The sequence below is a fragment of the Epinephelus lanceolatus genome, chromosome 22 (genome assembly GCF_041903045.1).
Source record: "Epinephelus lanceolatus isolate andai-2023 chromosome 22, ASM4190304v1, whole genome shotgun sequence".
NCBI classification, from domain to species: Eukaryota; Metazoa; Chordata; class Actinopteri; order Perciformes; family Serranidae; genus Epinephelus; species Epinephelus lanceolatus.
Window position 1 is genome coordinate 6,080,843 of NC_135755.1, and position 13,785 is coordinate 6,094,627.

Genomic DNA, 13,785 nt, shown 5'->3' on the forward strand with positions numbered 1-13,785 from the left:
CATGATGTTTTCAGACTTGTTGGAGATCCTGATGACTTTTAATGGACCCTTTGTGCCACCTAGTGGAGAAAAATGTTCACAGTAGTATAGAGTGTGTGGATGTGGAGCCAGGGTGCGGAGTAACAGGATCACTAAACTGAAACATTCAAAACAGCTGGTTATGATCAGACTGACGCTTCTTTCTGCTGAACTTTTTTTTCAGCTGTCTGAAGGAAATTAGAAAACAGACATATTTATATAAAAACACTTTTGATGTCAGTTGAATTGATTTTTATTTGGCCTTAATATTATGGGCTTTTTTTGTATTGCAAGTTTAAAGCAATAGTTCACCCAAAAATGAAAATTCACTCAATATCTCCTCCCCCCTGTGCTAATGTGAGGATGGGTGAAGATCTCCAGTTCACAAAACACTCCTGGAGTTTCAGCGGAAAAGTGAACGGTGACCAGTATTAACATGTAAAAGAAGAACACAAAAAAATCACAAAATGTCTCCTTACTGCTCGCGTGGTATAATCCAAATGTCCGTAAGCCACGACCATCAACTTCAACCTGAAACGACACCATGTTTTTAGCCTAAATGTCAACTGTAGCCTCTCAGACCAGAGCCGCATGCATGTTCGCGAGCACACACACACGTTTTGGATAAAAAATGTCATCACATGATCATTTTATCCTGTGAGACATTTGTGTGAAGTTTTGTCATAATTAGCATATCAATTCTTGAGTTATGGTCAAAAACATATTTTGTGAGGTCACACTGACCTTTGACCTTTGACCGTCAACCACAAAATTCCAATTCGTTTTCTTCAGTCCAAGTGTACGTTTGTGTCAGATTTTTAAAAAATTCCCTTAAGATGTTTTTGAGATATCACGTTCATGAGAATGAGACAGATGCAAGGTCACAGTGACTTTTGACCTTTGACCACTGAATCCAATCAGTGTTTTGTTGAGTCCAAGTGAACGTTTGTGCCACATTTGAAGAAATTCCCTCAAGGTATTCTTGTGATATCAAGTTCACAAGAATGAGACAGACAAGGTCACAGTGACCTTGACCTTTGACCTATGACCACCAAAATCTAATCCGTTCATTGTGTCCAAGTGGACATTTGTGCCAAATTTGAAGAAATTCCCTTGAGGCATTCTTAATCGTGTTTACAAGGATGGGACGGATGGACAACCTGTCAACATAATGCCTCCGGTCATGGCTATCGCCGGCACGAAGGCATAAAATTATCGTCCCTCCTCTTCTCCTTCTGCCCCTAATAGTCTTCACTGGATTCTACCACGGCACACCGAAAACAACCAATCACAGCGCAGCTATGTCAATCACTGCTGCGGTCAAACTGGGCAGAACTGAGCAAACATGCATCAAGATTCTGTTACTGCAATGCCCTTTTCTCGCCTCAGATGTTTCCAGAAACATATTTTAGTGTCTGTTTAGCTGTAAATCACAAAGTTTGTTACCCGGCCGCCATGTTGGAAACAGTGAAGTAAAACCCAAGCAACACCTACTCTCCGGAGCAAACTTCCTCAGACAATACAGTTATAGAATCTTGATTCATATTTGATAAGATAATAGAAAATATGACACAAGGTTATTTTCATAAAAGTCACCAACTGTAGCTTTATATTTATTGGTTGCTGCAGGTTTGGTCCACCTCTGTTCTGTCCTGTGTTGCCCTGAATTTGGGTTGTCTGGACGGCAAGCAGTTAATCCAAAAATCCATGCCTATAAATGTCTCTCCAGACAGTCTGTGGTTGGTATGGTAAGTTTATCTCTTGGTTCTCTCGTCCTCAGAGGGCTGCTGTTGGAGACTTCTCCTAAGTTTGGAGGAATAAGATTAACACTAACAATAGCAACACAGTTTCTGATGGTTAGATATGGCATGTTAATTTATTATGAATCAGAACAAACTGTCAAACTCAGCTCAAGGACACTTCAGCACCATGGGAGAATAAACCAAGAGAACAACCTGCCTTCACTCTGATGAAAACATCAAATGTTTTCCTCTCAACAGCTGCAGACACATCTATCAAAATGACATCATTAGACATAAAATACAGATTTTAAACATTTAAAACCAGATGATTATTTTAAAAATACTCCACAAACATGGCTTTGACATCAGAGACTCTTTCTCTGCTTTTCTTCGATTAAAATCCATATGAGACTTCGCTTCTCTTTCACAAATCTGTAGACAAGTTTCTTTTTTTATTCTGACTATAACACAGAATCTGAGTGTCTTTGTTCGTAGCCACATCGAAACAAGAGGACGAAGGACGCAAAGAGAGGAGTTCCTGCCCCTGGCTATGTGCTTCCTGTGCTGTCACGTGCCTCAGGAGGGGAGCCGTCGCTGTCGTTGTCCCAGGACGAGGAGGTGAACCCTGCAGGGGCGGAGATGGAGTGCGGGGCGGGGGTATGGCCGAGGCCTTGGTACCGCCCGCTCAAGGAAGGGGAGGAGGGCATCGATGTGGCTGCCACGGCGATGGCGTCCTGGGAGGAGGCCGTGAGGAGGCCGGTGTGCTCCGTGTGTTCGGGTCGAGCTGCCGCACCGAAGTACATCTTATTGGGACGACCAAGGAACGTACGACCTGAGGGGCGGTGAGAGATATTTACCATCTTATTATCATTTCAAGCAGTGTGAATCCTAACGTGGTGGAATGTAAATAATTGTATTTGTGTAAATTTGGGGTATTTTTAAGCCATGGTCTTCCTCTACGCTTCATCTCAGAGGGAAATACTGTACTATTTACTCCACTACATTTATCTGATAAGTTTAAATTAATGTGGGGTTTGCATTAGCCAAATTTAAGCCACTACAGCCGCCGATCAAAGGTTTGTCTCCTGAGCTGCTGCCCGCTCTCCTCCCAGGGAAGCAGTCCACAACTACAGAGATCGAGGCGGAGGGACAACAGGATAGCTAGCAGCTAATTCTTGTCTCAGCTGTGGGCCGATAAACAAATGCGTTAATGAGTAAAACATGAATATGAAAAAAATAACAGAAGAATGGGGTACAAAATGTACTTGACATACATTTCTGAAGTTATTTGTTCACATTATTCATTATTGATGAGTTAAACAGAATTGATAATCATTATTCTGATTGAGACACTCACCAGCATGGCGGACCTGCTCTGTGACATCAGCTCTGATGTCAGAGAAATCCCACATGGCCAGAAAGCTGTCGAAGCATGACCCCTCCTCAGCTTCCTGAATTAGATTAGATTAGATAGATAGGTAGGTAGGTAGGTTGGAAAGTAGGTAGATAGGTAGGTAGGTAGGTAGGTAGGTCGGTCAATAGATAAAGAGATAGGTAGGTAGGTAGGTTGGAAAGTAGGTAGGTAGGCAGGTCGATAGATAAAGAGATAGATAGGTAGGTAAGTAGGTTGGAAAGTAGGTAGGTAGGTGGTAGGTAGATAGGTCGATAGATAAAGAAATAGATAGGTAGGAAGGTAGGTATCAAAGAAGGTAGGTAGTAGAGCTTAGATTCTCTGCCCGAGCCTGAACCCGACCTGAACCCAACCCGACCCAACTACTTATCACACCTGGGGGGTGGGGCCGCGGCCCCCCCTTGACCACGCCACTGGCTGTGCACACATGTGAGTTGTCGACGATGACGACAAGTGTGTCGGCTTCGTTGAGTGTCCCAAGCGCAGCACAATGCTGGTATATGACAGCAAAAAGACGGGGACCTCGACACTTAAGAGGCACATGACGAAGGCTTGCCATGGGAAGAAAGACGAGTGTCAGCCTTCAACGTCCGTGTTCGCATCCTTAAAAAAAATGTCGGGTTTAAACCGGGCTTGGGCTTGCAATTACAGTTAAAGGGACAGGCCGGGCCGGGCTCAGACTGAACATGCACGGGCTCGGGTGGGGTCGGGCTGGATTTTTTGGGCCCGATCTAAGCTCTAGGTAGGTAGGTAGGAAGGAAGGTACACAGGTAGGTAGGAAGGAAGGTAGGTAGCAAAGAAGGTAGGTAAGAAGGAAGGAAGGTAGGTAGGTCGATAAAGAGATAGGTAGGTAGGTAGGTAGGTAGGTAGGTAGGTCGATAAAGAGATACGTAGGTAGGTAGGTAGGTAGGTAGGTAGGTCGATAAAGAGATACGTAGGTAGGTAGGTAGGTAGGTAGGTAGGTCGATAAAGAGATAGGTAGGTAGGTAGGTAGGTAGGTCGGTCGATAAAGAGATAGGTACATAGGAAGGTAGGTCGATAAAGAGATAGGTAGGTAGGTAGGTAGGTAGGTAGGTCGGTTGATAAAGAGATAGGTAGGTAGGTAGGTAGGTAGGTCGATAAAGAGATACGTAGGTAGGTAGGTAGGTAGGTCGGTCGATAAAGAGATAGGTACATAGGAAGGTAGGTCGATAAAGAGATACGTAGGTAGGTAGGTAGGTAGGTCGATAAAGAGGTAGGTAGGTAGGTAGGTAGGTAGGTAGGTCGATAAAGAGATAGGTAGATCGGTCGGTTGGTAGGTAGGTAGGTACATAGGTAGGTAGGAAGGACGGTAGGTAGGCAGGCAGGTAGGCAGGTAGGTAACAAGGAAGGTAGGTAGGTAGGTAGGCAGGCAGATAGGTGGGTAGGAAGGAAAGGGGGGGAACAAGGAAGGTAGGTGGTCGGTCGGTCGGTCGGTGTTTACCTGTACGTATGGTTTGTAGGTGAAGGTGTAGTGGTGAGCAATGGCAGCCAGGAACATCTCTATGCAGATGATGAAGTCCTGTATCCATTAAACAGTTGGTTAATCAAGAATCTGATTTAAGTCAAATAGATAGGTCTTCTTGCATGTCAGTATCCTGGTTCTTCCTAATCAGAAGCCACATTTTTGTCTTTTGTAGACTCTCAGACTTTCAAGGGTCTAAATATGACGGTACAAGAGAACAGACAGTTCCACAGCTGTGGCTTCAACACATCTAAGACAATATAGAATAAATCCATCAACAGATGTTTCTTTATCTGTGTTTCCGCTCTGAGAAACATTAACTCATTTGGCACTAACATTGCAAATAAAAATGAATGACAAACTTTATTCAGATCATGTTGAAGGTCATATGACCGTGATGTAGGAACATGGTTTTATTTGTTTATAAATGTGTGTACCTGCAGTCCCGTAGCCACAGCCTCCACACTGTCCCAGTCCCAGGTGTGTTTATCAGAGATCACACCGACCTTCACCAGGAACGCTATTAAAACTGCCTGCCTGAAGAGAGGAAGAACGAGATAAAAATATCAGCACTAAGGCTGCAACAAAACAGTTGTCTACATGATTGATCATTGATTATTCCCTTGATGTGTTGATTAACTGTTTACTTCATAAAATGATACTGGTTTTATAGCAACAGCAGCGAATGACTCTCTCTTGACTCTCCTTACCAGAAGGACACGAACACCACCAGTTTGACGCAGAGGAACTTTCCCACCGGCCTGATGGGAGTCAGCTCCTCTTTGAGAGCTCGGTACAGCAACACCAGACAGTACATCGCAAACTGAAGAGAGACAGAGAGGTAAACACCAGTGTCACCAGAACATACAGTGTTTCATCCCCAAACTGTGTCTGATTTCCAACTGTGAAACATGTGTTCTCAGAAATCCCATCATGCAACAGAAAAAAGGGTAAAATTTGACAAAGCATGTGCACAGCTAAGAGCAGTGATGTGATAACAAAGCAACGTAACGAGTTGTTCATTAGTAATTAGTTACACTACTCATTACTGGAAAAAGTAATATTATTAACTGCCCAACAGCAGTGAGTGAGAACAACCACGCCCACATTTAAGGGGACTGTCTGTGGTGGAAACATTAGGGTCTAGGTACCATGTCTGTCTGTGTTTAGTGGAAATGAGGCTTCTGTGAGTCTTGAGTGCAGGAGAATCAAAGTAAGGACTCTGTATGTGATGTGTGTTTACCAGCTGTGATATGTTGTTGATGATAACCAGGTAGGACCAGGCGTTTCTGAAGCTGAAGTTGGCTTCATCGTAAACTCCACACAGCTGACAGATCCTGCAGACACAGAGGGAAACGTGTTCTCACATTATGTAACGTTTCCCCCCAAAAATAGGACACAGTATTTCAAGTGTGTAGATCAGTCACGATGCTGATCACTTTAACCATCACATGTTTGTTATTGCTGGTACTGTTCCTCTGGTGAGTTTGGTTTATTCAGCGTGACATCATGAGCTTTGACTCTTTAAACACAGCATGTAGCTGCTGTCAGGGAGCTGATGTGACGACAGTATGAACAGGGCGGTTACCATGGTTACAGTTAGCAGCTGAGCTAAGTGTGTCGCCAGCATACAGTGTTACAAATGGCACAGCGTGAAAACACCATCACAGCACCTACAGAAAACCACTAACAACGTTGTCACTTCCTCTGTGGTTACAGGTGGAAACTGATGGCGCCGTTACCGTGGCAACAACAGCAAACTTACAGCGCTATCACCGTGGTTACGGGTCTGACCACGGTGTACTGGAGGACTCCCAGTTTACACCGGAACAGCAGCACCCTGACAGAGAGAGAGAGAGAGAGAGACAGAGAGGAACAGTTTAACATCCACCCACACGTCCATCACACAGTGACCTCACACCCGCCCTCCTCTTACTCTCCCATGGGCCACGGCGGGCAGCAGCACAGCGGAGGCAGGTGTGGCTGCTGCTGCTGGACCTCCAGCATGAGCACCAGACTGGGGTACTGGTTACTGAGGAAGTTCAGCAGGAACACCAGGAAGTTGTAGATGACGTAGGCCTCATAGCACTCTCTGCACGTGTCCACGTAGATGGCCAGACTGGGATACCGCAGAGCCAGCCACTGGAGACAGACGGGAGACAGAGGGGAGACAGAGGGGAGACAGAGGGGAGACAGAGGGGAGACAGAGGGGAGACAGAGGGGAGACAGAGGGGAGACAGACGGGAGATAGACGGGAGATGGAGGGGAGACAGAGGGGAGACAGAGGGGAGACAGACAGGAGACAGAGGGGAGACAGAGGGGAAACAGAGGGGAGACGGAGGGGAGACGGAGGGGAGACAGATGAATTAGTTTTTATGCATAAACATGATGATAAAACACTGATTAAAGATTATTGCAAGTCACGTGAAAGAAAGGAAGGAGAAAAGTAAGTAAGAGGAGGAAGGAAGGAAGGAAGGAAGGAAAAAAGAAATAAAGAAAGGGAAGGGTGGGAGGGAAGAAGGAATGAAGAAGGGGGATGGAAGAAGGAGGGAAAGAATAAAGAAAGAAGGAAAGAAGAGAGAGGGAAGGGTAGAAGGAAGGAGAGGAAGGGAGAATGGACAAAGGAGAGATGAAATGAAGGAGGAGGGAAAGAAGGAAGGAAGGAAGGAAGAAAGAAAGAAAGAAAGAAAGGAGGAAGGGAGAGAGATAGAGACAGAGAGAGCGAGAGAGAGAGCGAGAGAGAGGAAGGAAAGAAGGAAGGAAGGGAAGAAGGAAGGAAGGATGGAAAGAAAGGGAGAGAGACTGAGGAAGAAAGGAAGGAAGGAAGGAAGGAGAGAGGGAGAGAGAGTGAGTGAGAAGAGAGAGAGGGAAGGAAGGAAGGAAGGAAGGAAGGAAGGAGAAAGAGTAAGGAAGGAAGGAGAGGGGGGAGAGAGAGAGAGAGAGAGAGAATGAATGAAGGAAGGAAGGAAGGAAGGAAGAATAGATGAAATACAGTAAGAAATGCAGGACTGAAGCGAAAAAGAGAGGAAGGGAGTGAGGGAAAAGGAAAGACAAAGACAGAAAGAAATACAGTAAGAAAGTGAAGGAGGGAGGAAGAAAGGAAGGAAGAAAGGAAAGATACAAAGGGAGGGGTTTAAAAAGAAGGGAAGAAAAGGGAGGAATGAGGGAGGGAGACAGAAAGAGGAAATGAGGGGAAGAAGGACGGAAGAAATAAAGTAAGAAAAGAGGAAATGTGGTAAGAAATGGGATGAAGGAAGAAAGGAGGAGAGAAACAAAGTCCGAAAGAAGAGAGGAAGGAAAAAGGGAAGGAGGAAAGTAGGAAGGAGAGGAAGGAATGCTAAGATGCAGTCATTAATGCTGCTGACACACACACACATACACAGGGTTAACTCTCCCTGTTTAATGTGACCTCTGGTCTTGTGACTCCGTCCCGCTGCCTCTAATTAAGATCCGTTACCACGGCAACGTAATGTAATAGAGTGGACAGATCACTGTCACTTCTTCTGTGTGTGTGTGTGTGTGTGTATGTGTGTGTGTGTGTGTGTGTGTGTGTGTGTGTGATGATGACTCACACTGTCCAAACTGTAGATCGGCACCATCCATAGTATTCTGGGGGAGAGAGACGGAGAACAGTTTCATCACAACACTGTGTGTGTGTGTGTGTTTGACAGTTTGACTAAATGAGCAACAATCAAAGTTAAAGTCCTGGAAAAATGAATATCTGTGATGAGTTCAAACCAAACAGCCCCACAGCTGTCCTCAGATGTTCAAGGGGCCGTACACACTGCCTGGAACACACGAGGTCGGGCTCTTGGCTCTACTTCTGTGCCTTTTTGTGCCAGCTTTCAGAAGCGTGGCGTCTGAGGTTGCTAAGCAAACTTAACAAGCAATGTACGATCGCCTGTTTACCTGAAATCCTGAGTGCAGAGCTGATCTTCTTCCAGGAGCTTATTTTAGGCGAACTATTCCTTTAAAGCTCCAGTGTGAAGGGTTCAGGGGGCAGGAATGGAATATAATATAATAAGTGTGTTTTCTTTCATGTATATTCACCGTGAAATAAGAATCTGTGTTTTTTGTTACCTTAGAATGAGACATGTGTATGCACATAGGAAGTGAGTCCTCATCTACCGACATTGCCATGTTTCTACAGTAGCCCAGAATGGACAAACCTGCTTCGTCTGCTCCCCAGTAAACCACTCTGCCTCCTGTTTTCGACCACGAGCTCTGCTTCTGCCCTCCTGGTTCCTGTTTGCCTGTTTCCCGCAGCTGTCTGGAAAGACCGTCACCCAACTTCCCAAAGTGAGTTTACTGGTTCAGTCACCTGTGATCCTCTTAGCTGTGGATTGCTTTGCTGTGCAGCTGCATACTACGCCTTTGAGTGCGTGCTGCAGATTCCATGTTTCATCGCTGCTGTCAGGCTCTCCTCCATCCACAGCCGGCTTCGCATCAGAGAAACTGTTTCCTCAGTGAGTTCTCGTGGTGTTCAAACCTCAGCTCTCCTGACACGCTCTCTGCCTGCCGCCTCTCAAAACCATCGCTCACTATTGAACTGCTGTGTTTGTGTAAATCCCCCTAAATCTGCCACACTGTTCCTTTAAAGCAAAGTTCAAGGTGTGTGTTCACCTGATGATGGGCCTCTGCAGCTCAGGCTGGGTGTAGTGCACGATGTGCTGCAGGATCCCCCACAGTGAAATTGGGATGGTCAGGAAGACGAACACGCCGGCTATGAACCAGGCTTTACTGTGAGTCCCAACCTGCAGAGACACGGAGAGAGATGACAGATGATTTCTTTTATCCTCAGCACATCTTGTTCCCTTCTTAGATCTTTATGAGGAAAATATTCCCAGTGACAGAAAAAGCCTAAGAAAAGCAAAACAAAAAACTATTTTCCCATCATTTACACTGTCCTGCTGATGGATTTATTCGCAGCTCTGCTCTGATGTCGCCATTTTGAGTCTTGTTTCATATCATTTTTTACCATTTTGATTCCAGACACACTTCTTAGAGTCGGTTTGTCCGTTAAAATTTCTTAAGGGCACTTCCTTCCCTCAGCTCCTTGTAAAAACTTTAGTTGCTATTTTAACCAAATATCTGTCACCTCTGTCGACTGTATATAAAGATGGACGACGCGTCTCTGTTTATTCCCACTGTACAAGAATAAAGCCAAAGTTTCCTGGAGTCTGCGCAGTAGCGATCTGCAGGGTGTGCATTTCCTACCTGTGCAACCAATCACAAGCAACAACACCAAGACAGAAACCATCTTTGCGAAAAATGATTTGACGTGTACTTTGAGTTTTTAGTTTGGCCCAAATCCCATCTGCTAACATGGAGAGGCGGGGTTTATGACCAATACTGCAGCCGGCCAGCAGAGGGCGATCAAGATGGTATTACTTTTGGGCAAGGCTATTCAAAGGAGGCTGGGACATACACTTAAACCCCATGGGAGTTACAGGAATGACACATGCACAGTGTAACTGGAGCTGCGATGTTGGAGGGTTACAGCAGACGGCACTATGGTAAGACGTTAAATGGAGTGCACGTGTGTAATGATTTTCAATAGAACTCAGGTTGGTTTGCCCACTCTGTGTGGTTCGTCTGGGCAGGTGTGATCACAGCAGTCACACTCAGGTGTGCACCAAAACAACCAGATTGAGACCTTCTTGAAGAGATGGTCTCGGTCCGGTTACAAACGATTGTTCTGACCAATCAAAAACAGTTTTCTCACACAAGGCATTTGATCTGGTCCTCGTGTAAATGCTGCCGTGAGAACATGAACCAACTCTAGGCAATTATACAACTTTGGACCAAAATTATGGTGAGGTGATAAAAAAGGAAAGTGTACCTTGTCTTTCTGCAGCTCCCAGATGCAGAGCGGCAGCACGGCGACCAGCAGAAGAGCGTATAAAACCAGAACCAGCGGACGGATCCACCTCCTCCACTCTGCACACGAACACGGCATGACGGCTGCTTCACCCTCAGTGACGACTACAGGCGCATCCTAAACCACTGAGCTACACCTGGGGAGAAAAAACCAATTCGGTTATTGGAGGGAAACGGGAAGCAGGTACAACGAGGCAGTTCTCTCCTTTTAACTTCCGGTTCTCATAACTTCAACAAGGTGCACAATCCAGCAACAATAAGACCGTGTTTTGTTGAACACAAGTGTAATTAAATTACTGAAAATGAATTAAATGTCACTGTTCGGCAGTTGTGGGAGAGTTTAAGGAATTCTAGCAGTGTTAGCACAAATTAGCTAACTAAACACAGCTTTATATTTTTTATTCTGTCAAACAATCTTTATAATATTTTCCAGTCAGCGGTCATGGTGGGCGCTAACTGTTGAGAAGCTTACGTCAGCTAGCTACATCACAGCTAATGTTACTGATTCCCTGATGAATTTAGTGGATTATAAAATACTGAAATGTCCTCATGTTCACATAGAAAAACATAATGTAAAAAATATATCTTAAAAGTGTTTATCCCTCATTTTTCATCCATTAAAGTAGAATATTTCTATGCTAAAAAACATTAGCTAGCTTGTGATGTAGCTAGCTAATGATTTTTAGCATAGAAATATTCGACTATTCGAAGTTACAGATCGCCTCCGTTCAAATACACAAACTTTACTGGAAAATATGTTAAAAATACTTTACTGACCATTACTGCAATATCACATAGTAACACATATGTGAAATAACAATTATAATTTATCACTTTTTTTCATCCATTAAAGTTGAATATTTCTGACAGCAAGAAGGTTAATTAAATACACTTTTGCGCAAACATTTCAGTTAGCCGATAACTTCTTCCATCGCTGTCTCCCCAACTGCACTGAGATAATTTACTGATCATAAAAATATCTCTCACATACAAATTTAGAAAATATATATTTTAATAAATATTCTATTCTGTGGAAGCTAACTGAAAAGCTAATGTTAGCTAGCTACGTCACAAGCTAGCAAATGTAAAGTTACTTGTCTCCATTTAAATAAACAAAATTTACTGGAATACAGGCCTATACTAAAAATACTTTACTGATCATGACTACAAAATCATATAGTAACACTTATATGTGAAATTACACACTGTAAAAACATTATCACTTTTTTCATCCATTACTGTTAAATATTTCTAGCAGTAAGAAGGTTAATTGAATGCACATTTACGCTAACATTTCAGTTAGCCGATAACTTCTTCCACCGCTGTCTCCCCCACTGCACTGACATGATTTACTGATCATAAAAATATCTCTCACATATAAATTTAAAAAATATATTGAAAAATATTCTATTAAATATTCTGTGGTCACCTGCTCAAGGTGGAAGCTAACTGAAAAGCTAATGTTAGCTAGCCACATCACGAGCTAGCAAATGTAGAGTTACTGCTTGTCTCCATTTAAATAAACAAAATTTACTGGAATTCAGGCCTATATTAAAAATACTGATCATGACTACAAAAGCATATAGTAACACATATGTGAAATAACAGAAAGTTAATTGAATGCACATTTGCACTAACATTTCAGTTAGCCGATAACGTCTTCCACCGCTGTCTCCCCCACTGCACTGACATGATTTACTGATCATAAATATCTCTTAAACATGAATTAGAAAACACATATGTATTTAATAATATTATATTAAATATTCTGTGGTCACCTGGTCAAGGTGTAAGCTAACTGAAAAGCTAACATTAGCTAGCCACATCACGAGCTAGCTGATGTAAAGTTACAGATTGTCTCCATTAAATTAAACAAAATGTATTGGAATATTTGTTAAAAATACTTTACTGATCATGACTACCAAATCACATAGCAGCACATATATGTGAAATAACCCTTTAAAAATATTTTTCGCTCATTTTTCATCCATTAAAGTCAAGTTTTTGTAGCAGGTAGCAGGAGGAATATTAATTTAATACACTTTTGGTTCAACAGTTCAGTTATATTTCATTATTAAAGTCTAAATATGAACTATGAGTTGGATTAAACTGAATGTTTTGATCCGGAGGCATATTTTAATAAAGTTTTTTATAGTAATATTCCAACACAATGGACATTAACAATGTCATAACATATTAAACTTCTCTACATGACCAGTGTAAATGCAATGAGGTCACTATGAAGCATTAAACGCGACCACAGACAAGTATTACAGGAATATTTATGTATATTTCGGCTACAATTATAAATGATGGAGTGCACAGTGAGCACAGGCAGCTGCAGAGATAAAACACGTGATAAACATGACCTGAGGTTGAACATGGAACGACTCGGACCGTTGAAGATGAGGATGTTCATGATGAAGAGTGACGGTCGGCCTGTTTTCCTCTTCAGTCCTGCTTCTGTTACCAGGCAACGCATCCCCTCCTCCGCCCCGCCGCTCAGACCACCACCCCGATCACCCCGATCACCCTGATCGATCCGTTAATCCGGTATCTGCCGGTGGTCGGTGACACAACCGACGGCTTCACTCTGCAGCAGCAGCAGCAGTCCGTGTTTGTCCTCCCTGTTCCCGTTGTTTACGCGCCGCGTCACGAGGAGGGATGTCAAACCGTTTCTCTCCATCAGTCACGTGGCTGACAGGAAACAGCCTCCAAATCTAATCATCTTAATTCAAAGATATTTTAATCGGCATCCCGTCTTTATTTATTCATTCATCTTTATGGCTATTTATATGTTGTGCTTTTAAAGGCCTAAACCCCAGGAACATAAATAAATAATTAAACAGGAAAGATTTATTTCAATGCAAAACTGAATACAACAAAAATAAATAAATTAAAATAAAGTAAAAATAAAGTAAATAAAACAAAGTAAAATAAGATAAAATAAAATTGCAGGTCTGAATCCCTGCATTATAAATAAATAATTAAGCAGGAAAGATTTATTTCAATGCAACACTGAATACAACAAAAACAAATACATAAAATAAAGTAAAAATAAAATAAATTAAATTAAAATAAAATAAAATAAAATTGCAGGTCTAAATCCCTGCATCATAAATAAATAATTAAGCAGGAAAGATTTATTTCAATGCAACACTGAATACACCAAAAATAAATAAATAAAATAAAGGAAAATAAAATAAAGGAAAATTAAATAAGATAAAATAAAATAAAATATAATTGCAGGC

General features: G+C 42.7%; 1 protein-coding gene across 2 annotated transcripts; it reads right to left on the reverse strand.

Annotated features, from left to right (window-relative positions):
- Positions 1-1,598: 1,598 nt before the first annotated feature.
- LOC117245889 (transmembrane protein 184C-like) lies at positions 1,599-13,248 on the reverse strand. Of its 2 annotated transcripts, none has more exons than XM_033609489.2 (12): positions 12,904-13,248; positions 10,497-10,671; positions 9,278-9,408; positions 8,227-8,263; positions 6,591-6,796; positions 6,420-6,494; positions 5,898-5,991; positions 5,365-5,477; positions 5,092-5,191; positions 4,634-4,711; positions 3,118-3,211; positions 1,599-2,592 (listed from the first exon to the last, which is right to left on the reverse strand). In XM_033609489.2, exons 2-12 carry the CDS (start codon positions 10,611-10,613, stop codon positions 2,309-2,311), a joined length of 1,329 nt encoding a protein of 442 aa, XP_033465380.1. In that variant the 5' UTR covers positions 10,614-10,671; positions 12,904-13,248; the 3' UTR covers positions 1,599-2,308. The 2 variants fall into 2 exon arrangements, with proteins under 2 accessions (XP_033465380.1, XP_033465379.1); XM_033609488.2 differs by having other exon boundaries at positions 12,932-13,185.
- Positions 13,249-13,785: the final 537 nt, after the last annotated feature.